At 32.5% G+C, this 17,224-nt stretch overlaps 2 protein-coding genes across 3 annotated transcripts; both read right to left on the bottom strand.

Annotated features, from left to right (window-relative positions):
- Nucleotides 1-1,280: 1,280 nt before the first annotated feature.
- On the bottom strand, nucleotides 1,281-3,009 carry LOC137930605 (uncharacterized). The gene is made up of 4 exons (XM_068773902.1): nucleotides 2,767-3,009; nucleotides 2,510-2,653; nucleotides 2,187-2,427; nucleotides 1,281-1,518 (listed from the first exon to the last, which is right to left on the bottom strand). Exons 1-4 carry the CDS (start codon nucleotides 2,892-2,894, stop codon nucleotides 1,399-1,401), a joined length of 633 nt encoding a protein of 210 aa, XP_068630003.1. The 5' UTR covers nucleotides 2,895-3,009; the 3' UTR covers nucleotides 1,281-1,398.
- A 4,832-nt stretch (nucleotides 3,010-7,841) lies between these two features.
- On the bottom strand, nucleotides 7,842-16,973 carry LOC137930668 (carboxypeptidase A2-like). Of its 2 annotated transcripts, none has more exons than XM_068774003.1 (9): nucleotides 16,232-16,973; nucleotides 12,814-13,011; nucleotides 12,395-12,654; nucleotides 12,107-12,316; nucleotides 11,854-12,040; nucleotides 11,311-11,461; nucleotides 10,588-10,777; nucleotides 9,149-9,295; nucleotides 7,842-8,499 (listed from the first exon to the last, which is right to left on the bottom strand). In XM_068774003.1, the coding sequence occupies exons 1-9, from the start codon at nucleotides 16,965-16,967 to the stop codon at nucleotides 8,287-8,289; spliced, it is 2,292 nt and encodes a 763-aa protein (XP_068630104.1). In that variant the 5' UTR covers nucleotides 16,968-16,973; the 3' UTR covers nucleotides 7,842-8,286. The 2 variants fall into 2 exon arrangements, with proteins under 2 accessions (XP_068630104.1, XP_068630105.1); XM_068774004.1 differs by having other exon boundaries at nucleotides 16,244-16,973.
- Between the last annotated feature and the right edge of the window lie 251 nt (nucleotides 16,974-17,224).

The raw sequence follows: 17,224 nt of genomic DNA, 5'->3' as shown, positions 1-17,224 counted from the left end.
AGCGCGGGACTCCGCTACCGGCGCGGCTCCCGGCCGCTTCCGGAGCGCCTGTTCTCCGCCATGACGTCACGCCCGCTCGCTGTCGCTCAAACAATGCCCGTTTGCCGTTTACAGGTTACTAATGCAGCCATGAATATCATGTAATTTACGAGACTTCCATTTATACAAAAAAAAAAAACAGTATTCTATATCCGATAACTAAATTGCTACTTAATACGAAAAAACCTATTTACGAACTCAAATTCCAGCAAACTGTTTTTGCTGATGGAATGCATGTGACCTGTAAATTTATATAACTGTTATATTATAAAAACATCCAGAAAACACATTTTTTTATTGTTAAGCTGTTATCTCGTTTCACGTAAATATCTTTATTACCTAAAGTATCGTAATGACTTCTTTGTTAATAACGACAAACTCTGGATCTTGAATCTAATTGTTTTCGTATATTTATTTATAATATCCTCCATATCCATCGCTTATTATACTGCATTTCAGTATGGATGCAGAGATAGTTAAGAATTATATTACGAATAACGCGTTTAAATACAAATGTTTATACCCCGGTCTCGGATTGTAGCAACCTGAATTTGGCGGCTTTACAGTTTATCTTACATTTTTAATTGGTGAGGTTGAAACAATTGGGTCAATTCATTGGGGTTTATTTTTCATAAAAATGGGGTAAACTACATTTTTATTTTTTTCATCTGTCCAAGCATTTATAGATTCAGAAATTATAATAATGCAGTAGTTTTACAAGATTATTGATTCGTTTTTATTGCTATATTAAGGTAAAATCAAACTTGTCTTAGATATTAAATTACCATGTGAAATTATTCTTTAGTTAGGAAATAACAAAATTTTGATTTAAGACAATTATTTGTAAAATAATAATAAAATAGCATTACACTAATATCACAATATAATAGAGAAAAAAATAATATTGTGATATTAGAGTTAATAATCAATAGGTCGTTTTATCATCTTCACACCTCCACATAGAAATTGTAACCATTTTAAGGCTTAATAAAAAAATAAAGTAATGTTTACATTAGTATCTAGCGTATCTGTTGCTCTATTAGCTCTGATGTCATAGATTAATTTTCATATTCAAAATCATTTCGAAAGTATTAATAAATATTACTATTATTCATTGCACATGGTTGCTTTCCTATTTAATCTTTTTTTACAAATTCTTCTATTAGGTCTAAATAATATCATTGGCTTGTAGACTATTTAAAAATAAAAACACAAAGGAAAGTTATATTTTATGCTTTAGATTATATTTCTTTGGTATACACATACAAAGTTTACAAACTTCAGTCTTCATAAATAAGTAGAGATCTGTAGAATTAGTTTAAAATGTATTGTGAAAATTTAGGCACAAATTTGTGTAAACTATTGAAGGTCTTTTAATGATTTCACAAATAAAACTGTCAACATTGCTATGACTGCACTGCCTACCGCACCAACCAGCAATTTCTTATTTCTTGATTTATTTGTTGTCTTTGTCAGAGCCTAAAACAGTCATATTATTTAATTAAAAATAGGTATTATTTTGCATTAGGATCAGAAAAGATATGCAAGTTAAAAAAGGCTAATACAACGTCTTAGATTCTTTACTTTAAAATATGTACATGTAATAATAATTAATATAAATTAAATTAACAATAATATATAATGGAACATTTAAGTTTGTAGGTGAAAATATTTTTTATAGGTTTAGTATTCATACATATATTATATTATGACCTACATATATTAATATTTAAAGGTCTAATCTATTCACATAAAGGTTGAGCTAAGATGAGTTGACATATCTGGAGTAATATTAATTATCCTTATTTTCTTACAACCCGTTAATTCTATGAAAAGCATAAAATGCACTCAAAATCTACAATACATTAATGAATGTTCAGAACAAAAAATTAAAACTTTTTTTTGATTAAGATAAAAATGTAGAACTAAACAAATGCATGAGACAACATTCTATCCACAAAGAATTTTACTTGTAAGATGTTTGTGAGGAGGAGGTTGTACTAAATGAATTGTTAATAATCTAGTCACATAAGAAAAACAGATGTTTGATAATGATCAATGTAGATGTACACACCTAAAAACTTGATTTATAGTTTATGATATTTGTATTGTTAATCAATTTACCAATTGTCTCATATTTCACTTACCTTAAAGTGTGTATGTAATGCTAGGTCCATGGAATTAAGCACAGAAATAATTTCACTCAATGTTGAAAGAGCTATATCTGAGGCATATTTATCTTTATAAAGTAAACAGTCAGAAATTTTTTTAGTTTTTTTAACAGCTAATGTATTTGCCAAAACACTTAAGTGAATTCTATATAAATGTTGAGAGCTTTCTTCCAATACTTCCACAATCTCCATTGGACCCAGATTAGGGATTACTTTTCTGTAAAATATAGAACTTTTATCTATTTATCACTGTTTTATTTACTTAACAATAGTACATTTTGCTTATAATCGGAACTTACGAAACGCTTTTACATTCCTCATAAATAGGTAAGTTTTTTATTTCTTCAAGAAGTTTCTGTCTAATTTCTCCTTCTTTTACTCCTAATTTTATCAAGTCTTCTTCAGTCAATTCTACAAGTGTGCACTGCCCAATATTTCTTTTTCTAAAAATTATTCAATATACATAAAAAATAGAAGAATGTCAAAAAGGACTAGCTCTTTGATATTAATCATTAACATTAATTTACAAAATATACGGTTTGAATACTTTTGTTACCTGAAAATATCTATATATTTTTCCGCATTTAAACTAATTAATAATGTATTGGTTGCCACGTCAAAATCTGTTGGAGTCATTACTTCACTTATAGACAATGTTGAACCTTTATTTAAATTGCCCTCCATGCTAAGTATATTAAAGTAAGTTCTATTTTTATAATAATTAAAATTGATTTAATCGGTTGAGTTTTTCTTTTAAAAATTCAATGTCACAGTGACAGTTGTGGTGACCCTTTTTTGTTGTAAGTAATGAAAGGATTATGATTTATACTGCCATGAAATAATTTTCAAAGTGTACAGAAAGACATTTAAAGACAAGCAGAAAATTTGCCTATGGTGTGTGCATTTTACTTATAAAGTTACAGACTTTATAATTATCAACACATAAATTTTATACACCTGGTAAATTATGAAAGTTAAGTTGTTTTTTGTATAAAACGTTGGCGATAAATGATTTATGATGAAAACTTTATTATTTAATGGTCAATACGTATTTTGCTCCAACTTTAAATTTACTTATCAATTTTAACCCTCGATTATGAAACTATAGAAAAGTGGATCTGCATCAAGGGCATTATTCTTAATCTATCCATAAATACTGTTATAATTAAAAATATACAAAACTTTGCTTTTTGTTATTGGAATTTATCATTTTTATGATTGTTCGTTGTGTTTTCTTATTTTGCGCCAATATATTGTAAAATAATTTTGATATTAAAACGAAATGGGGTAATAAAGAGACCCAAATCACTTTGATTGCATTAAATAAAATAGATATTATGTCAATACAATTTTTAAAATCCTTCATTGGTTCGGTATTAGTCAAATGTTTGTGTACCTGGCCATTGATAGGTACAATGAAACCCCTATTTATGATAAAAAAAAATATTTTGCGGTCCATGTAGTGTTCGTACGAAAAAAGCGATCAAAGCAGTAAGGGAAACAATTTGAAGAAATCCTGCCCGAAAGCAAAAGATTTTATCTCGGGATATGAAAACAACAGCTAAAACCATCTTGAGTAATTAAAAATATGAGTTATAATTCGCAGGCTATACGAGATGGACTAGTAATTTTTTGACTAATGATTTTATAAAAAATAGGATGGTAATATTAAAATAACTACTTAAGTGGTACGCGAAGGGGGGTCACAGAAAAAAAATTTTTACGGTTAAGAAAATTTAAACAATGAGCAGTATTTGATCAAACAAAATGACTGTATTTATGCTGAAAGCGCTAAAGAAGCTTCCCAATTAGTCAACAGAGTGCAGCCGGGGCATTATCCGATTTCAATGATGGTTTGTTGGGATGTTGGCTACGAAGGAGTAAAGATAGAGAAGAAAAGATAGCTAAACATTGGCACGAGTGTACAAAATAGCATTCTTGAAAAACTAGTTAAGTCTCTTAACTCTAAACTCTTATGTTCAATAATCAAGAATGGTCCTTTCAGTAAGATTCGGCGCCTAGATCGAAATCAATCCCCTTTGGTCCGCTCGTCGTCCGAACGATCGTTTTGGACATTGGGGAAGACCTTGCTGGGTACAGGAAAATTTTGCTTTGGAAATTAGTTCGTGGCACATTTTCGGATAGTTTTATGAAAAGTTTGGGTTAAAAACGAACAGAGCAATGTTTTAATTCTTATCTTATAACTTTTGATCCTCCGTATTATCAAAGTAAATAAATATTTTTAACTTTATCAACTAAAGTAATTTGCAAGTTTTTGCCGGTTTATTTCAAAGTTTTAATTACAAAGTCTACATACAATGAATATATAATAATAACAAGACTCTGCGTATCACCGTGAGCCTTATTTCAGCGGCTAATCAGGTTAATTGCCGTGGTCATTTCTAGGTGATCTTAATGTTTTTAGTACAGAAGTGATGTTGTATTGTATTACAAGAATATCTGAACCAATTTACTATTGTCTTAAATATCGATTACTATCCATATCTACAACAACGCTCTGCTTGTTTAAAATTGCTTGCTCCTAATAGTATATAATAAAAAGGTTATTCGACTATTGCATTACATACAAAACATGGCTACAAATTAATATTTAGTTGATTTTGCCTATGGGAAGCACTCTTATTTCCTTACATTAAGTTTGAATTCTATCTTCTAAATTAATGTTCCCCAAAGTGGTCCAGGCTGAACATAGGAGATTCGATCATACCTAACGTAGGGGTCAAAATAGAGGTTCACAATTCGTATGCATGACCAATCTGCTTTCGATAGTGAAGAACTAAAATGATGACTTGTCTTCACCTATCAATGTAAGTAGTAACTAAATTTTGAAAGTGGTCTTTATGAAAAATGTCTTGTAACTTCTGTTCCCAGACCTAATATATAAATAAAAATGAATCACTAAATAGGTCGCAAAGCGCAATATTGAAGAACTCTAAACAATTCACCGTATTTTTATTATATTTTTAAGGCACGCAAAAGATTCTTATGATGAGGACAAAAATTAAAATTGTAAGAAAAATAGTTATAACAACACTTTTTCTCGTCAATCCAAAGACTAAATAAAATACCAGTCCCTGTCAATCCAAAGTTTGAAGTCAATCAGAAACAAAAATAATTCCAACGGAATTTTAATCATAGTATTAATTATCGTTGTTTATCATAAACACGTGGCAACAATAAATAAAGTGATTTCTGAAATACGATTAAAAATTAAAAAAACACATTATTCATTTACTTTTATTGGTCTGCGATTGGACAATTAATCAAGATACTCTATTTATAGAAATTTATGTAAACGTCAAAATTAAAATAAGAAAAGCCGACGCCGGGAAATATTTATCGATTTATATATGTATAGCGATGGAGGAACCCGTATTATAAATTAATATGGAAAAATAAGAATGTAAATGTAATCCGAAATATATTATACACATCTTGCCTTTTGGACGACCCACATTGTATTTTTTTTAAAAACTATTTATATTAAAAAAAAAAGCTTTATACTAAAAGATTATTAGTTAATCGCTAAAACTTTAATCTTGATTCATAGTTAAATAGCACAGCATTCTATGATATCATGTCGTTGTAGAAACAGAGAAAGTTTTGTAACGTTATATTATAAAAAGCATGTAAATGTTCACAGTTACTTGATCACAAAATTACTGTGGTTATCCGAGTGAAGAATCTCTAAAATTATAAGTATTAACAGTTTAACTCATTTTTTGTTACGAATGTGCAATTTCTCAGTCAACATATTTTGAGCTTGGTTAAATATAAAACTTCTGTCGTAAGGAAATAAATTTATAGATTTTGTTTTCATCAATCTGGTGCCGAAGGGACTATCGTTCGATATCTATTTGTAAAGCATTTACTAATTACGATTATACTACAGGCGCTTAGACTGTAAGACAGTTAAACTTATAATATCGACTCAAATAATAAAAATATTGGTTCGAAGTAACCACTATTAACTGAATTTGTTGTATATACACTAAATAACAGACTAAATATGTCTTTTATTCATTTAATAACACAACACATCAAAATATTTACGAATATAGTAGTTTTTAATTAGGTCCTTTGATATCATAAATAAAGTGAAGGCTGTAGCCAGCTTAATTCTAATAAAACCCTTAATTTCCTCTTTAACAGATTTTAAAACCGAAACATGAAGGCTGTCGTCAATTAAACGGTTAACACAGTGATTAGCATGACTAACACAACTTAACCACAGTTGTGATTATCGATGTGACAACATGAACAGTTTTATAATTAGTAATTGTAATCGAAAAATGAAAATAGTTATTATCCGATGTCGTCACGGTAGTTTGGTATATCTATTTCTAACTGTAACATTGATTATAGAATTTAAACGCAAAGAGAACATACCCGTAATTACTTTAAGAAAAGCTTTTTGTGCATAATTCAATAAATTACAAGAGTCGGTAACTAAAGGTTTTATACGCTGCTATAATTGATTATTCGGTATTTGTAATGTACTATTCGGTTGATGATTTCTTGTTAAAAATACGATGTAAGAAGTGTGTTTACAATATATTACATATGTATTATAATATTGTACTCAATTTCAAGTCTCAAATAATACTATGACAAAAACTACGGTGATTTTGTCTATAAAATATTATTTATTTATTGTTTCAAATCAATTTATTCTCCTTCAAAATAATCCCCGTCCGATAAAACGCATTATTGCCAACGTTTTTTCCAGTCCTTGAAACATTCAGATGGATAGTCCTTTATTGGTTTCGGTTCTTCGATTCAGTTTTTATCTTTGCAATCGCGTTAAAATACCATTCCCACATTGGGCTTTTGAGTTTACTGAAGAGCCAGAAGTCGCATGAAGCCAAATCAGTGTAATACGGTCGTTGGAAACGATATGAGTTGATGATGCTTTTTTTTTCAAAACTTTACCGATTTTGGCACCAAAACATCCTTCTGGTTGGTGTGGGCTGAGCCAAACGATGTCCCAACTTTTGACAAACTGACGCTAAGCAGATTATAGACTGTCCTACCAAGCTAGGATAAAAAAATTAACTGCCTTCCTAATTGTATGGGAGTTTTAAATGACAATTTCACCTTACTTTTTTGTCACATTAGTATGTTAGTTATTTTTGGCTACGGTGATCAAAAACAAGTAGTTCTTAGCTTCTTCGGATTTTCTTTATATATAATTAGCGTTGCTTGATTTTTTAGTAGTTAATTTTGTTTTTTTTTTATCATATGTGACGCGACGAAGAGGTTCTACATTTGGTGCCAAAATTTGTAATGTATAATGTTTAAAATGCAAATCTTAAGAAACAAAAATTATTATTTTAATATACGTTGCGTCCTCATTTTATGCATGTAAACATTATCTTCTGTAATCCTATTGATATTAATTTCTTTGATTAAGAATGTTTTGTTATCAGTAAATAATAAATACTTTTTACGTTTTATTTTAAAACGCCAACTCATAAGTCTATATAGGAAATATTAACAATACAATATTAAATAATAAAAAAAACATCTCAAGTAAAAAACCATTAGTAAATGTAAAAGTTTTATTACCATAAAAAGTAAAAAGTACATTGTTTTGTTTCCGTAAGCAACAATACAATTAAAAATGGCTTAAGCCTAACAGCCACCGTACCTTGAAGGTATCATCATATCATATAAAATATAATTACGTTTTAAATGCACTTTTGAGCAAATTCGCAGTACAATTTTGTTCCACGTTTTTCCCATCAACTCTAATTGCGTAGCACAAAAATTGCCATGACCTTTATTCCGTTTTGGTTCTCTACCTTGTAGCTAGTAGAAATTTCTCTTAGTTAAAGAACGTACACATTTTGATTGAATTATGTCTCCTTTGTAAACAAAATCACTTAAAGTGATTATTTGTGTTTCGTTTCACTCTACATCATAATTTTTTGTACACGATGAATGTACAAAAAATCATGATGTGATGATCATGAAGTGTAAATGATATTTCTCCATATTCTTATATAACAAAGCAAGAAGATTTGTATTCGTCGATTCTTATGCAAGAACACTTTTAACCGGGCGTTAGATTATCTACAATCGCTTTAACCGCCTGCCAAGTTTCGCGTGCAGTTGAGATTATTTGTGAGCCCGGCAGCAAGAATCCATAAGGTCCAGAGGAATCGCGAAGATCTACGTGATAGGAGAATTTGATACCAGCGCGAGCCTTTGCCCAATCGTGGGACATGCCAGAAGCTGGTTGCCTAATCTCCGCAGCTGTGCCAACCTAAAAATTCGAAAAAAAGTTATAATTGTTTAAAACTTACATAATAATAAATCTTTAACTCCATGTAAGTATCGAATTCATAAAAGATCGCTGATTACTGGACTGTCCATATTTTTTAAATTAGTTCATTAATGTCAACATTATCATCATCATTTCAGTGGTAGGACGTACAATGCTTGACAATGCCTCTCCCATAGATTTTTAAAAGGACTGGATGGAAGCGACCTGCCATTGGCCAGGTCATCTCCTTCTTGTGGGTGGACGTCGTAAGATGCGCTTGCCGAGCAATGATCTCGACTTCAGAACCTGAAGGACATTTGTTCTGTGGCCTGCTCACTGCTTTATTAATTTCCCTATCAGCTGGGTTTTCTTGTTCTAAGTCGTCTAGAGAGGTTCTCATTCTTCTTCGATCGTTTAAAGAAATCCAGAGCACAGTCCTCTCCTTGGCTCGGTTATCGACTGTAAGTTTGCCAATGAGGCCTGAAGTGAGAGCCCACGGTTCACTGCCTTGAGCCTTCATCTTAATGCTCGGTGGACTTAAGCGGACATTGGACGAGGAGATATTTCAATACATGTGATTGTTATGAATACTCAAAATTTAATCGATCATTCTTATAAACTAATACTTTACTATATACCAAAATTGTACCTGGTACTTGGTTCCATGCATATCAGCAAGAGCAGCTGTTGCCAATTTGCCCATTTCTAACATCATTCCATCGTCAGCAAACGAATCCAACGCATGTGAACTTGCTGTTAGCCATGCTTGAGAGTAAGCGTGAAAAGACAAATACACCTAGAACAAAATTGGTATTTTGTACCTTTTTTTACTAATTCTTTAGCCTTATTCTTTAGTTTGCTTGTACATAATACTCAGCGAAAATTTTTTAGTCTAAACGCAACATAAATAGTAAATTTCGACAATGCTCACAGCATATGTGGGTTAATATGATCTTAGATGTCTTTATTCGTAAACGAGGCGTTATACATCAACCGCAGAATCGTTTTGAAGTTATTGTACCGTTATAATGAAGTATAAAATTTTACAATAGGGAAAATGTGAAAATGGTACAGTCGAAAGTGCGTGAATGATAAAATGTTCTAAAAGGAAAGATGCGGTAGATCACTGCGGAGTGTTATTTCACCGCAACTTGTGGTTACAGCTTATACAAATAAATATCAAATAGCAATAAAGATCGAAATGCAAATAATGCCAAATTAATTTTCTATTTTTAAACCAAAAACTAAATGCAAAGCATGCCTTAAAAACGTTTAGAAATGATTGCATAAATGTCCTACGTTTTAGTATACTGCGTGGTAGAATTCGACCTTTTAATGTAAACGTGTATTTTTGAACGAAACTTTTATGCGATACTCAGCAGCTCTGCCGAATCTGTTAATCGCATGAAATTGCATATGACTTGCAATTTTAAAAGTGAAACTCATTCTTTACTAGTTTCATATACGGGAGGTTCTTAATAACATAATTAGAATAACTCGTTCTCTCGTTCGTCTATCGGGTGCCGGGTATGCATCAGTTTACGCCATGCCCGTTATAGTCACATGTACAACGTCCAGTTCCATAGCAGGGTGTGGTTATATATATATATATATATATATATATATATATATATATATATATAATCATGACAGAAAAACAAATCTAGTCATGCATTTTGTACATCATTCTTTTCCAAAATCGGTAAGAGCAGTTACTATTTTAATATGATGACGATGCATTAACTGATCTTTAGACTCGGTGATCTTGGCTTCCATTTCATATTGATTCATTTATTTCAAATAATTTAATTTTACATTACGTTATCAATAATATCGTTATAAATCATACGTTAGCAAAGTTTAACGGAAAGAAATTGTATTGGTTTTATTTAATAAAAATACAAGTACAGCATGCATAATTGCGTAAGAATTAATTACTGTTTTTAAACATTAATGTGATTATGAATTACGTATATATTTATTAAGAACTTAAATTTATCCAGAGTTTAGAAAGTTGCCCATGTAATTACCGTGCGTAAGCAATTCAGGAAAAAACGATAAAAAAGAGTCTGATAATATTTACTCTACCTTTATTTGTCCTTTCTGTTCTGCGAGAAACTGTGATACAGCTCTTGTTTCAGGTTCACTAAACGGATGCGGCCCCGCATAATTATCGGCGCAGGGGTCACTAGATGAGTCCATTTTACCCCAGAGGTAATCCCAATTGCGGTCCGCGTCGACTCCCACACATTCGGTTTTGCCCCAGTTCCACGGAAACCTGAATAGCATCATGTAAACTTTCATATTGTTAATTATTTTTTTTTCCATTTACGGAGAACCATATTCTGATGATCAACAAGTGTTAATTTGGAATTATGGATTCCAAATTAGCACTTGTGGATCATACATAATTTTGGCATCGTATAGACTTACTCTTACGTGATTAACTTAGGAATAGCTAATAGAGTACAAACCCATAGCAACAACTTTAAAAAGTGTTGGATTTTGTAATTTTAAAAACTAAATTAAATAATCAAATATAGACATTAAGAACATATTCATGTCTATATATCACGTCGAACACATTGCAACAAGTTGTGCTTTTTTGTCCCATAAGGTGACCTTTTGAATTGTAAATAATGTTATTGTGGTACATAAATATTCATTTCTCTATAGCTTTTCTAACGCACAGAAAACCCATGAAGCAAACCAGTAGCGCACACTTCGATAAACACGTAGAAGTTGGAGTCATTAGGCACAACTTTCTTTTTTGCCTTTATAACGTCCTTTTATTGATTTCATAATACTAACCAGCTTGAGTAGTAGTCGTCGGAGCGATCAGAGAATCGGGACCGAGTTTTCTTCCAAAGCCTGTCGTGAGTGTGCGAATGTTCGTAGCCGTCGGGATTTAATACGGGTAAAATGTAAAAGTCAGCCACTTTGAGCAACTCGTAATCAGGACCTGTGTTTACAAAAATAAACAGATTATAAATTTTATTTATTTATTCATATTACCTTCGTAGGATCTTTTATAGTGACTTCTACTACACTACTACTTATTTACATCATGAGAAGATTCCTAGAAAAGCCCAACTTGTAGAGACTAGAATCATATTGAGCTCGCGTATAACAGGCTTCCTCCAACTTAATGGTTCGAGCGGTAACAATTGCACCCTTTTCTTCCAAAATTCCACAGCTACCACAGACGGTTTTTTGCAGTCATTTTTGCAACATGTTTAATGTAATTACACATGTTTACTTTCCTTCGTCGTTTATAAATTTCTATATTGTCCAGAGAAAAAAGCCTGTGAATCAATTTCTTAGAAGTTGTATGAAAAGGTACCATTAACATACCTAATTCTTTTTCTCCTTCTACTAAAGTGTGTAACATCCAAGTAGCCACAGCTGGCGCTATCCATTCCCGAGCATGGGCGCCACCGTCTAGCCAAACTGCTGGCTTCATGTAAGACTTAAGTCTCCATCTGTTTGAGCTTTTACCTTGAGATCCTCTGGTTTGTGTATCATTTGATGGCAGCGATACCTTAAATCAATGTACAAATTTAGAACAATAAGTACGCTGAATATTTAAAAAAATTTCAAATAATACCTTTACTGCAATTAATGGCAAGCCTTCTGACGATACACCTAATGGCACCAATTCTACGATTTCTGAATACGAGTGCTGCAAATATTCCAAATAGCGGAGTATGTCCGCATATCGATGGTATCGCCGCCAAGTCAGGGGGTGACCTCTTAGTCGCTCCAGCTCAAGTCTTTGTTTTTTGGAAAGTCTTGGATTCTCATACGTTATTGCTTTCTAAAGACAAAAAAAAAGGAAACAATAAATATTGTGGGGAAACTTTAGTAAAAAAGTGTAGTTTATCAAAAGATTTACCTGTAAATCATAAATAATTACACTATAATCGATATTGTTTGATTTCATATGGTCTTTAACATCCGGTAGTAGATCAGGGGGAACTAATAGATCTGTAGAACTATTTCGTGACGGTGAAGTCCACCACATGAGACCGGAACCCTGCCCTTCTTCTTGAAGGTCAAGCATTTCCTGCACTTTCCACTGGACATCGGGATACGCCCTCAGTAATTGATATCCTTTGTAATTCTTCTTTAAAGATTTCTTCTTCATTTTTTTAACTATAATCCCATAAATTTTAATGTAAGCGTATTACAGACTTAAAATTATAAATAATGCATTGCAAATGTTACTTTTTTTTTAAAAGAAAAGTTTTGTAAAATGAAAGAATCTTAATTTCACTTTCATAAAAAAAATGAATTTAAGTATATGATACTCACTAGTTTCACCCTGCATCGGACCGTCATTTTCTTCAGAATTCAGAAAAGCTTGAAACCAGTTATTTGTAGATGTTGTTAAAGGAGTAGGAGTTGTAGAGGTGGTGGTCGACTGTCGTGGTCTTGGTTCTTCTGACAATGTCCCTCCAAACCACGTTGTCCGGGAGCCCCATAGCCATCTATAAATTGTTGAAAGTATCCCTGTGAAAGATAAAATTACAGAAACCAATATTTTCACTTTCTCATAGTGCAACCGAAACAGCTGTACCATGCCTTAGATAGACACGGTGAGGTGGGTGGTGAGGCTAAAAGAGTGCTGCCGCTGCTTTGACAGTGGACTAAGACCAAATAACCCCCCTCCCCCTCTTCTCGCCGGGTCTATACTTGAGGGCCGATATAGCACTATAAACCGCCATTTCGGGCAGCAACGACATGGATATCGAAGGTCAAGATGACCTCCCATATCCATGTCGTTGCTTAATCTTGAATCTTGTTCGCTCTTAAAGTACAGTAGCTATTATAATTACTAGGCAATTGAGACTTGCCGCCTCGTGTCTCAAGGTAATATGTGCAATTATGTTGTTGCGTACGATATCGTATTATAAAATCCTGGAAAGCCTCGTACTTATAATTATAAGCGGGTAGTTCTCTCGATAATGCGATGCTTGCAACCACTCCAACCGAGGTTCAACACCCATGAATCAGTGATGAATGAATAATCATTGTTCAGCCTACCTGCGTGATGTAAACGATCGAATCGTTAGACACAAACGTATTCGAAGGAAAGTATTCAACTTGTCACATTGAACTAGACTTTTTAATTAGGACCGATTTTATTCTAAACTCTATTTTATTAACGCGTCGAATGACAGCCCATGCCTTCATATCTATATCGCCACAGGGGGTCTGTCCTTGCATTTTAATTACTTCTCAGATCGTTCACCAAAGGGACCTAAAAACTTGAGGCCCTTACAATCTGATAAAATATTTAACATAATGGCCCCAGTGGAGGGTCCTGAGGAGACCCCGAGCATTGTTACTGTAATGAGACTTGCTACTTCAAAGCTTTGTTGCCTCGGTCAGGTTGTAAATGCCAACGTGAGTGACAAAATAACATTTAAGAGTTGATAACCATTTTCGTCTACAAAGTTCAAAATAATACATTTTAGTAGCAAAAATTGCATTAAAAATTTATAAAACCAGTAAGAACTTTAAAATGAGAAACTGTAAGTTAGTAGAGCACGCATTACTCGTTACTTTTAACTAGCGAGAGCAACTGGCGGACGCTGTCAAGCTGCTTCGGAGGAAACTTGTCTCGTTTTTCCGCATTGCAAGTTAACCGCTTAATAATTGGTACCAGGAAAATATCTTCGATTCGCTCAGCACGTTAATATTTATTTACTATACAATAAAAACCACGCTTTGAACTTAAATTTTAACTACAACGGTATAAAATCATTAACCAAAGCTCAAGAATTATTGGCAATAAAAATGTCTTATTAATATGTGTAAACTTACTACTTTTTTAATTTAATTTACATATTTACATAATTTAATTTTTATTTTACAAAGACCGCCAGAATAGTAATTAGTTATGACTTAGTAATCAGTGTAGCGCCGGACTTATCATAAGGCTACGAATTACGCATCATTATTACGAGTATAAAACATAAAACGTATGCTTTTACATTAACATTCTTTTAATTACGAATAAATGATAAAAATGGTTTTTGGTTTCTTTAATAGCGGATCAGTAACTTGAAAGTGTGCAATAAATAACCTGAAATTTATCAAAATTATTTTTCTATTTATGTTGCACCTTAAGGTTACGAAGTAAAAATCACTCTGTGCTCATATACATGGGTTTAGGCGCTGTTTTATGATGTTTGACAATAAGCTTTTGGAGATTTATGTGGATGCCGCGGTGATAGATATATAAAAATCCTCTTACAACTATCAACCTATCATTGTGTTACATGTAACAAATTTATAAAAAAAGGGAATTTGAAATTATTTTTTATTTACATATCCCATAATGTACATAAGAAATTTTTCAAACAGTAATCAATCACCAAAGTATCACAAACTTGGGCAAAGGAAAAGATTTTTATATTATTTCTAACAAAAAATATTATAACAAAATTTTTTTACTGAAATAACGGTTTAATTCGGGGCCACAAAGATGCCGGGTATTCGCGGCTTGGTGGAGATGATTATTGTAAATCATATTCTTCTTTTACACAAAAAAAAACAATACTTTAAGGGAAAATGTATGAGTATAATTTATTACACTGTTTATAAATAATTAATAAAAATAAATAAAAAGCAGTCGTCTTTGCCTGTATAAAGACTGTGTCTTCTATTTTAGCTAATGTTAATGTGTTGGTTGCATATATATGATTTTTTAACTTCTGTTTTCTAGTAAAAGTTATCTAATAACTCAAATTTTGCCCGTTTTATTTTGAAAAATATCTAGGTATTTTTCATTGACATTGACAAATACTTTTTGTCAGTTTGCGTTTACATTACTTCATCGGGCTTTAGGAGGCAGGTGCCGACAAACATACGAATATATTTAAAAAAGTTAAATATCGAAGTTACAAGTAAAACCTTTATGTGTTTAGATTCATTTACAACTAATTTACTGTGTTGTCATTGGATGAATTATTACTTTATTTTAATAATTAATATTAAAAATAACTTTAAAAAATGTACATAACCTAATTTATGAAATTGTGAGTGTAAATGAAAATAAATTGTAATAATTACATAATAATAATTTTCATAACTTGAAATACAAGTATAATATATAATTATAAAATTTATAACAGGAAATACATAAAGATCAAGTGTATCCCAACAAAAGGCAATTATGCTTATTTTAAAAGCTCTACGCAGTACAGAACACCTGAGCTATTTTATGTATTAAAAATAATTGATTTATTCTAATGATTATTAGCAATTTTATGTTAATATTTTTCGTTATTGTATAATTTTAATTCTTCATTTATTTATTCAGATTCAAATGGTTATGTTACAACGTAAAAAGATTAACTACGTAGTGAATGATTGTCGTAAACTAAATAATTAACAGAGAGTAAAATCTCCGTTAATCATTAAATAAACGTATTGCCCTTGTTAAAATAGTCGTCATTGTAGTAAAAAGAAAGTTTTCTTTTCAAATACATACAAACGAGTATGCATGTAAACGGATAAATCAATGTAATTTAGTTGCTCTTATTATGTACTTATAAAATTTTAAATTTATTAGTTTTAACCAAAACAAACGAACAATGGTTAAAGTTTGTTTAAGTCCAAGTTTGCGAATAATTCCAAAAAAAAGTGCACTCATATGTATCACCATTCCTTTGTAAAAGGAGAGGTGATATATATAAAAAAAAAAACAATTAAATTAACCTACCAATAAACCAACCTGATTTATCTTCCTTTTTCGGTGATTTTTTCAATTCATTCTCTTGAAAAAATATCGACAACCATCCCGAGTTTTTTTGTGGACAGGTGTTTTTAATTTTTGTTGGTCTGGACTTTTTGGTTGTTAGGGGATATCTGCGTGTTGTCGGACGTCGAGGTTTGGTATTTACAACTGTAGCAGGCCGACGTGTTGACTTTACAAAGCGCCGAGTCGTGGAACTGCCTCGCCGAGTCGTGGAACTGCCTCGTCGAATCGTGGAACTGCGCCGCGTAGTCGTGGTCGAAGGCCTACGCGTGACTGGTCCCTTTGTGACCGTCACTGGGTTCGTTTCCCCTAACAAAACGTAACCATAATCACCCGATGGATGATACGGAGCCTTCGTACTTCCACTTATCTTAATCATATCCATTATATCTGGTGACTTAGTTACTATAATGTTTGTATAACTCTCTATTTTAATACTCGTTTTGATCACTTTATTCTTGTCATCACGTTTTGTATTCTTCATTGTCACATTAATTTTTGGAATTTTGCCTCTTTGTATCACTTTGACATTTGCTTTGGTAGATATCGGTCGCGGCGGACGCGTTGTCTCGAAGGAGTCGTAGTCATCCCAGTCTAAAGGGTCTAGGGAGTCAGACTCAGAGACATCAATGTAGGGCGGCGGGCGGTGCGACACCACCGTGCACGCCAGCAGCGCAAGCAGCGCCAGGCGACGCGCCATAAGGCGGACGTGTGTGCATGGCGAGGTGCGCGCGCACTGTACGCTCGGCTGCAGCCCGCCCGCTTTAACCGACCACCTTCCCTGCCACTATTATTATCTGATGTCGCTTTCAGTCTACCCGCTACGAGTAGGTCAGTTCGCCCGGTCGACTTTGCATCCAGCTCTCTATATAACTATTATGTTTAATATAGTATCATCAGTAAACTTCCTTTCACCCTGTATACCTGTCGACTCTATTTATTATTATATTTAATCTC

This window comes from Battus philenor, unplaced genomic scaffold (genome assembly GCF_028537555.1).
Source record: "Battus philenor isolate CCGP_79_NKW_IND1 unplaced genomic scaffold, ilBatPhil1.0.hap1 SCAF_6, whole genome shotgun sequence".
Classification (NCBI taxonomy): Eukaryota; Metazoa; Arthropoda; class Insecta; order Lepidoptera; family Papilionidae; genus Battus; species Battus philenor.
The sequence above is the reverse complement of the archived record's forward strand: the minus strand, read 5'-3'. Positions and strand labels throughout refer to the sequence as shown.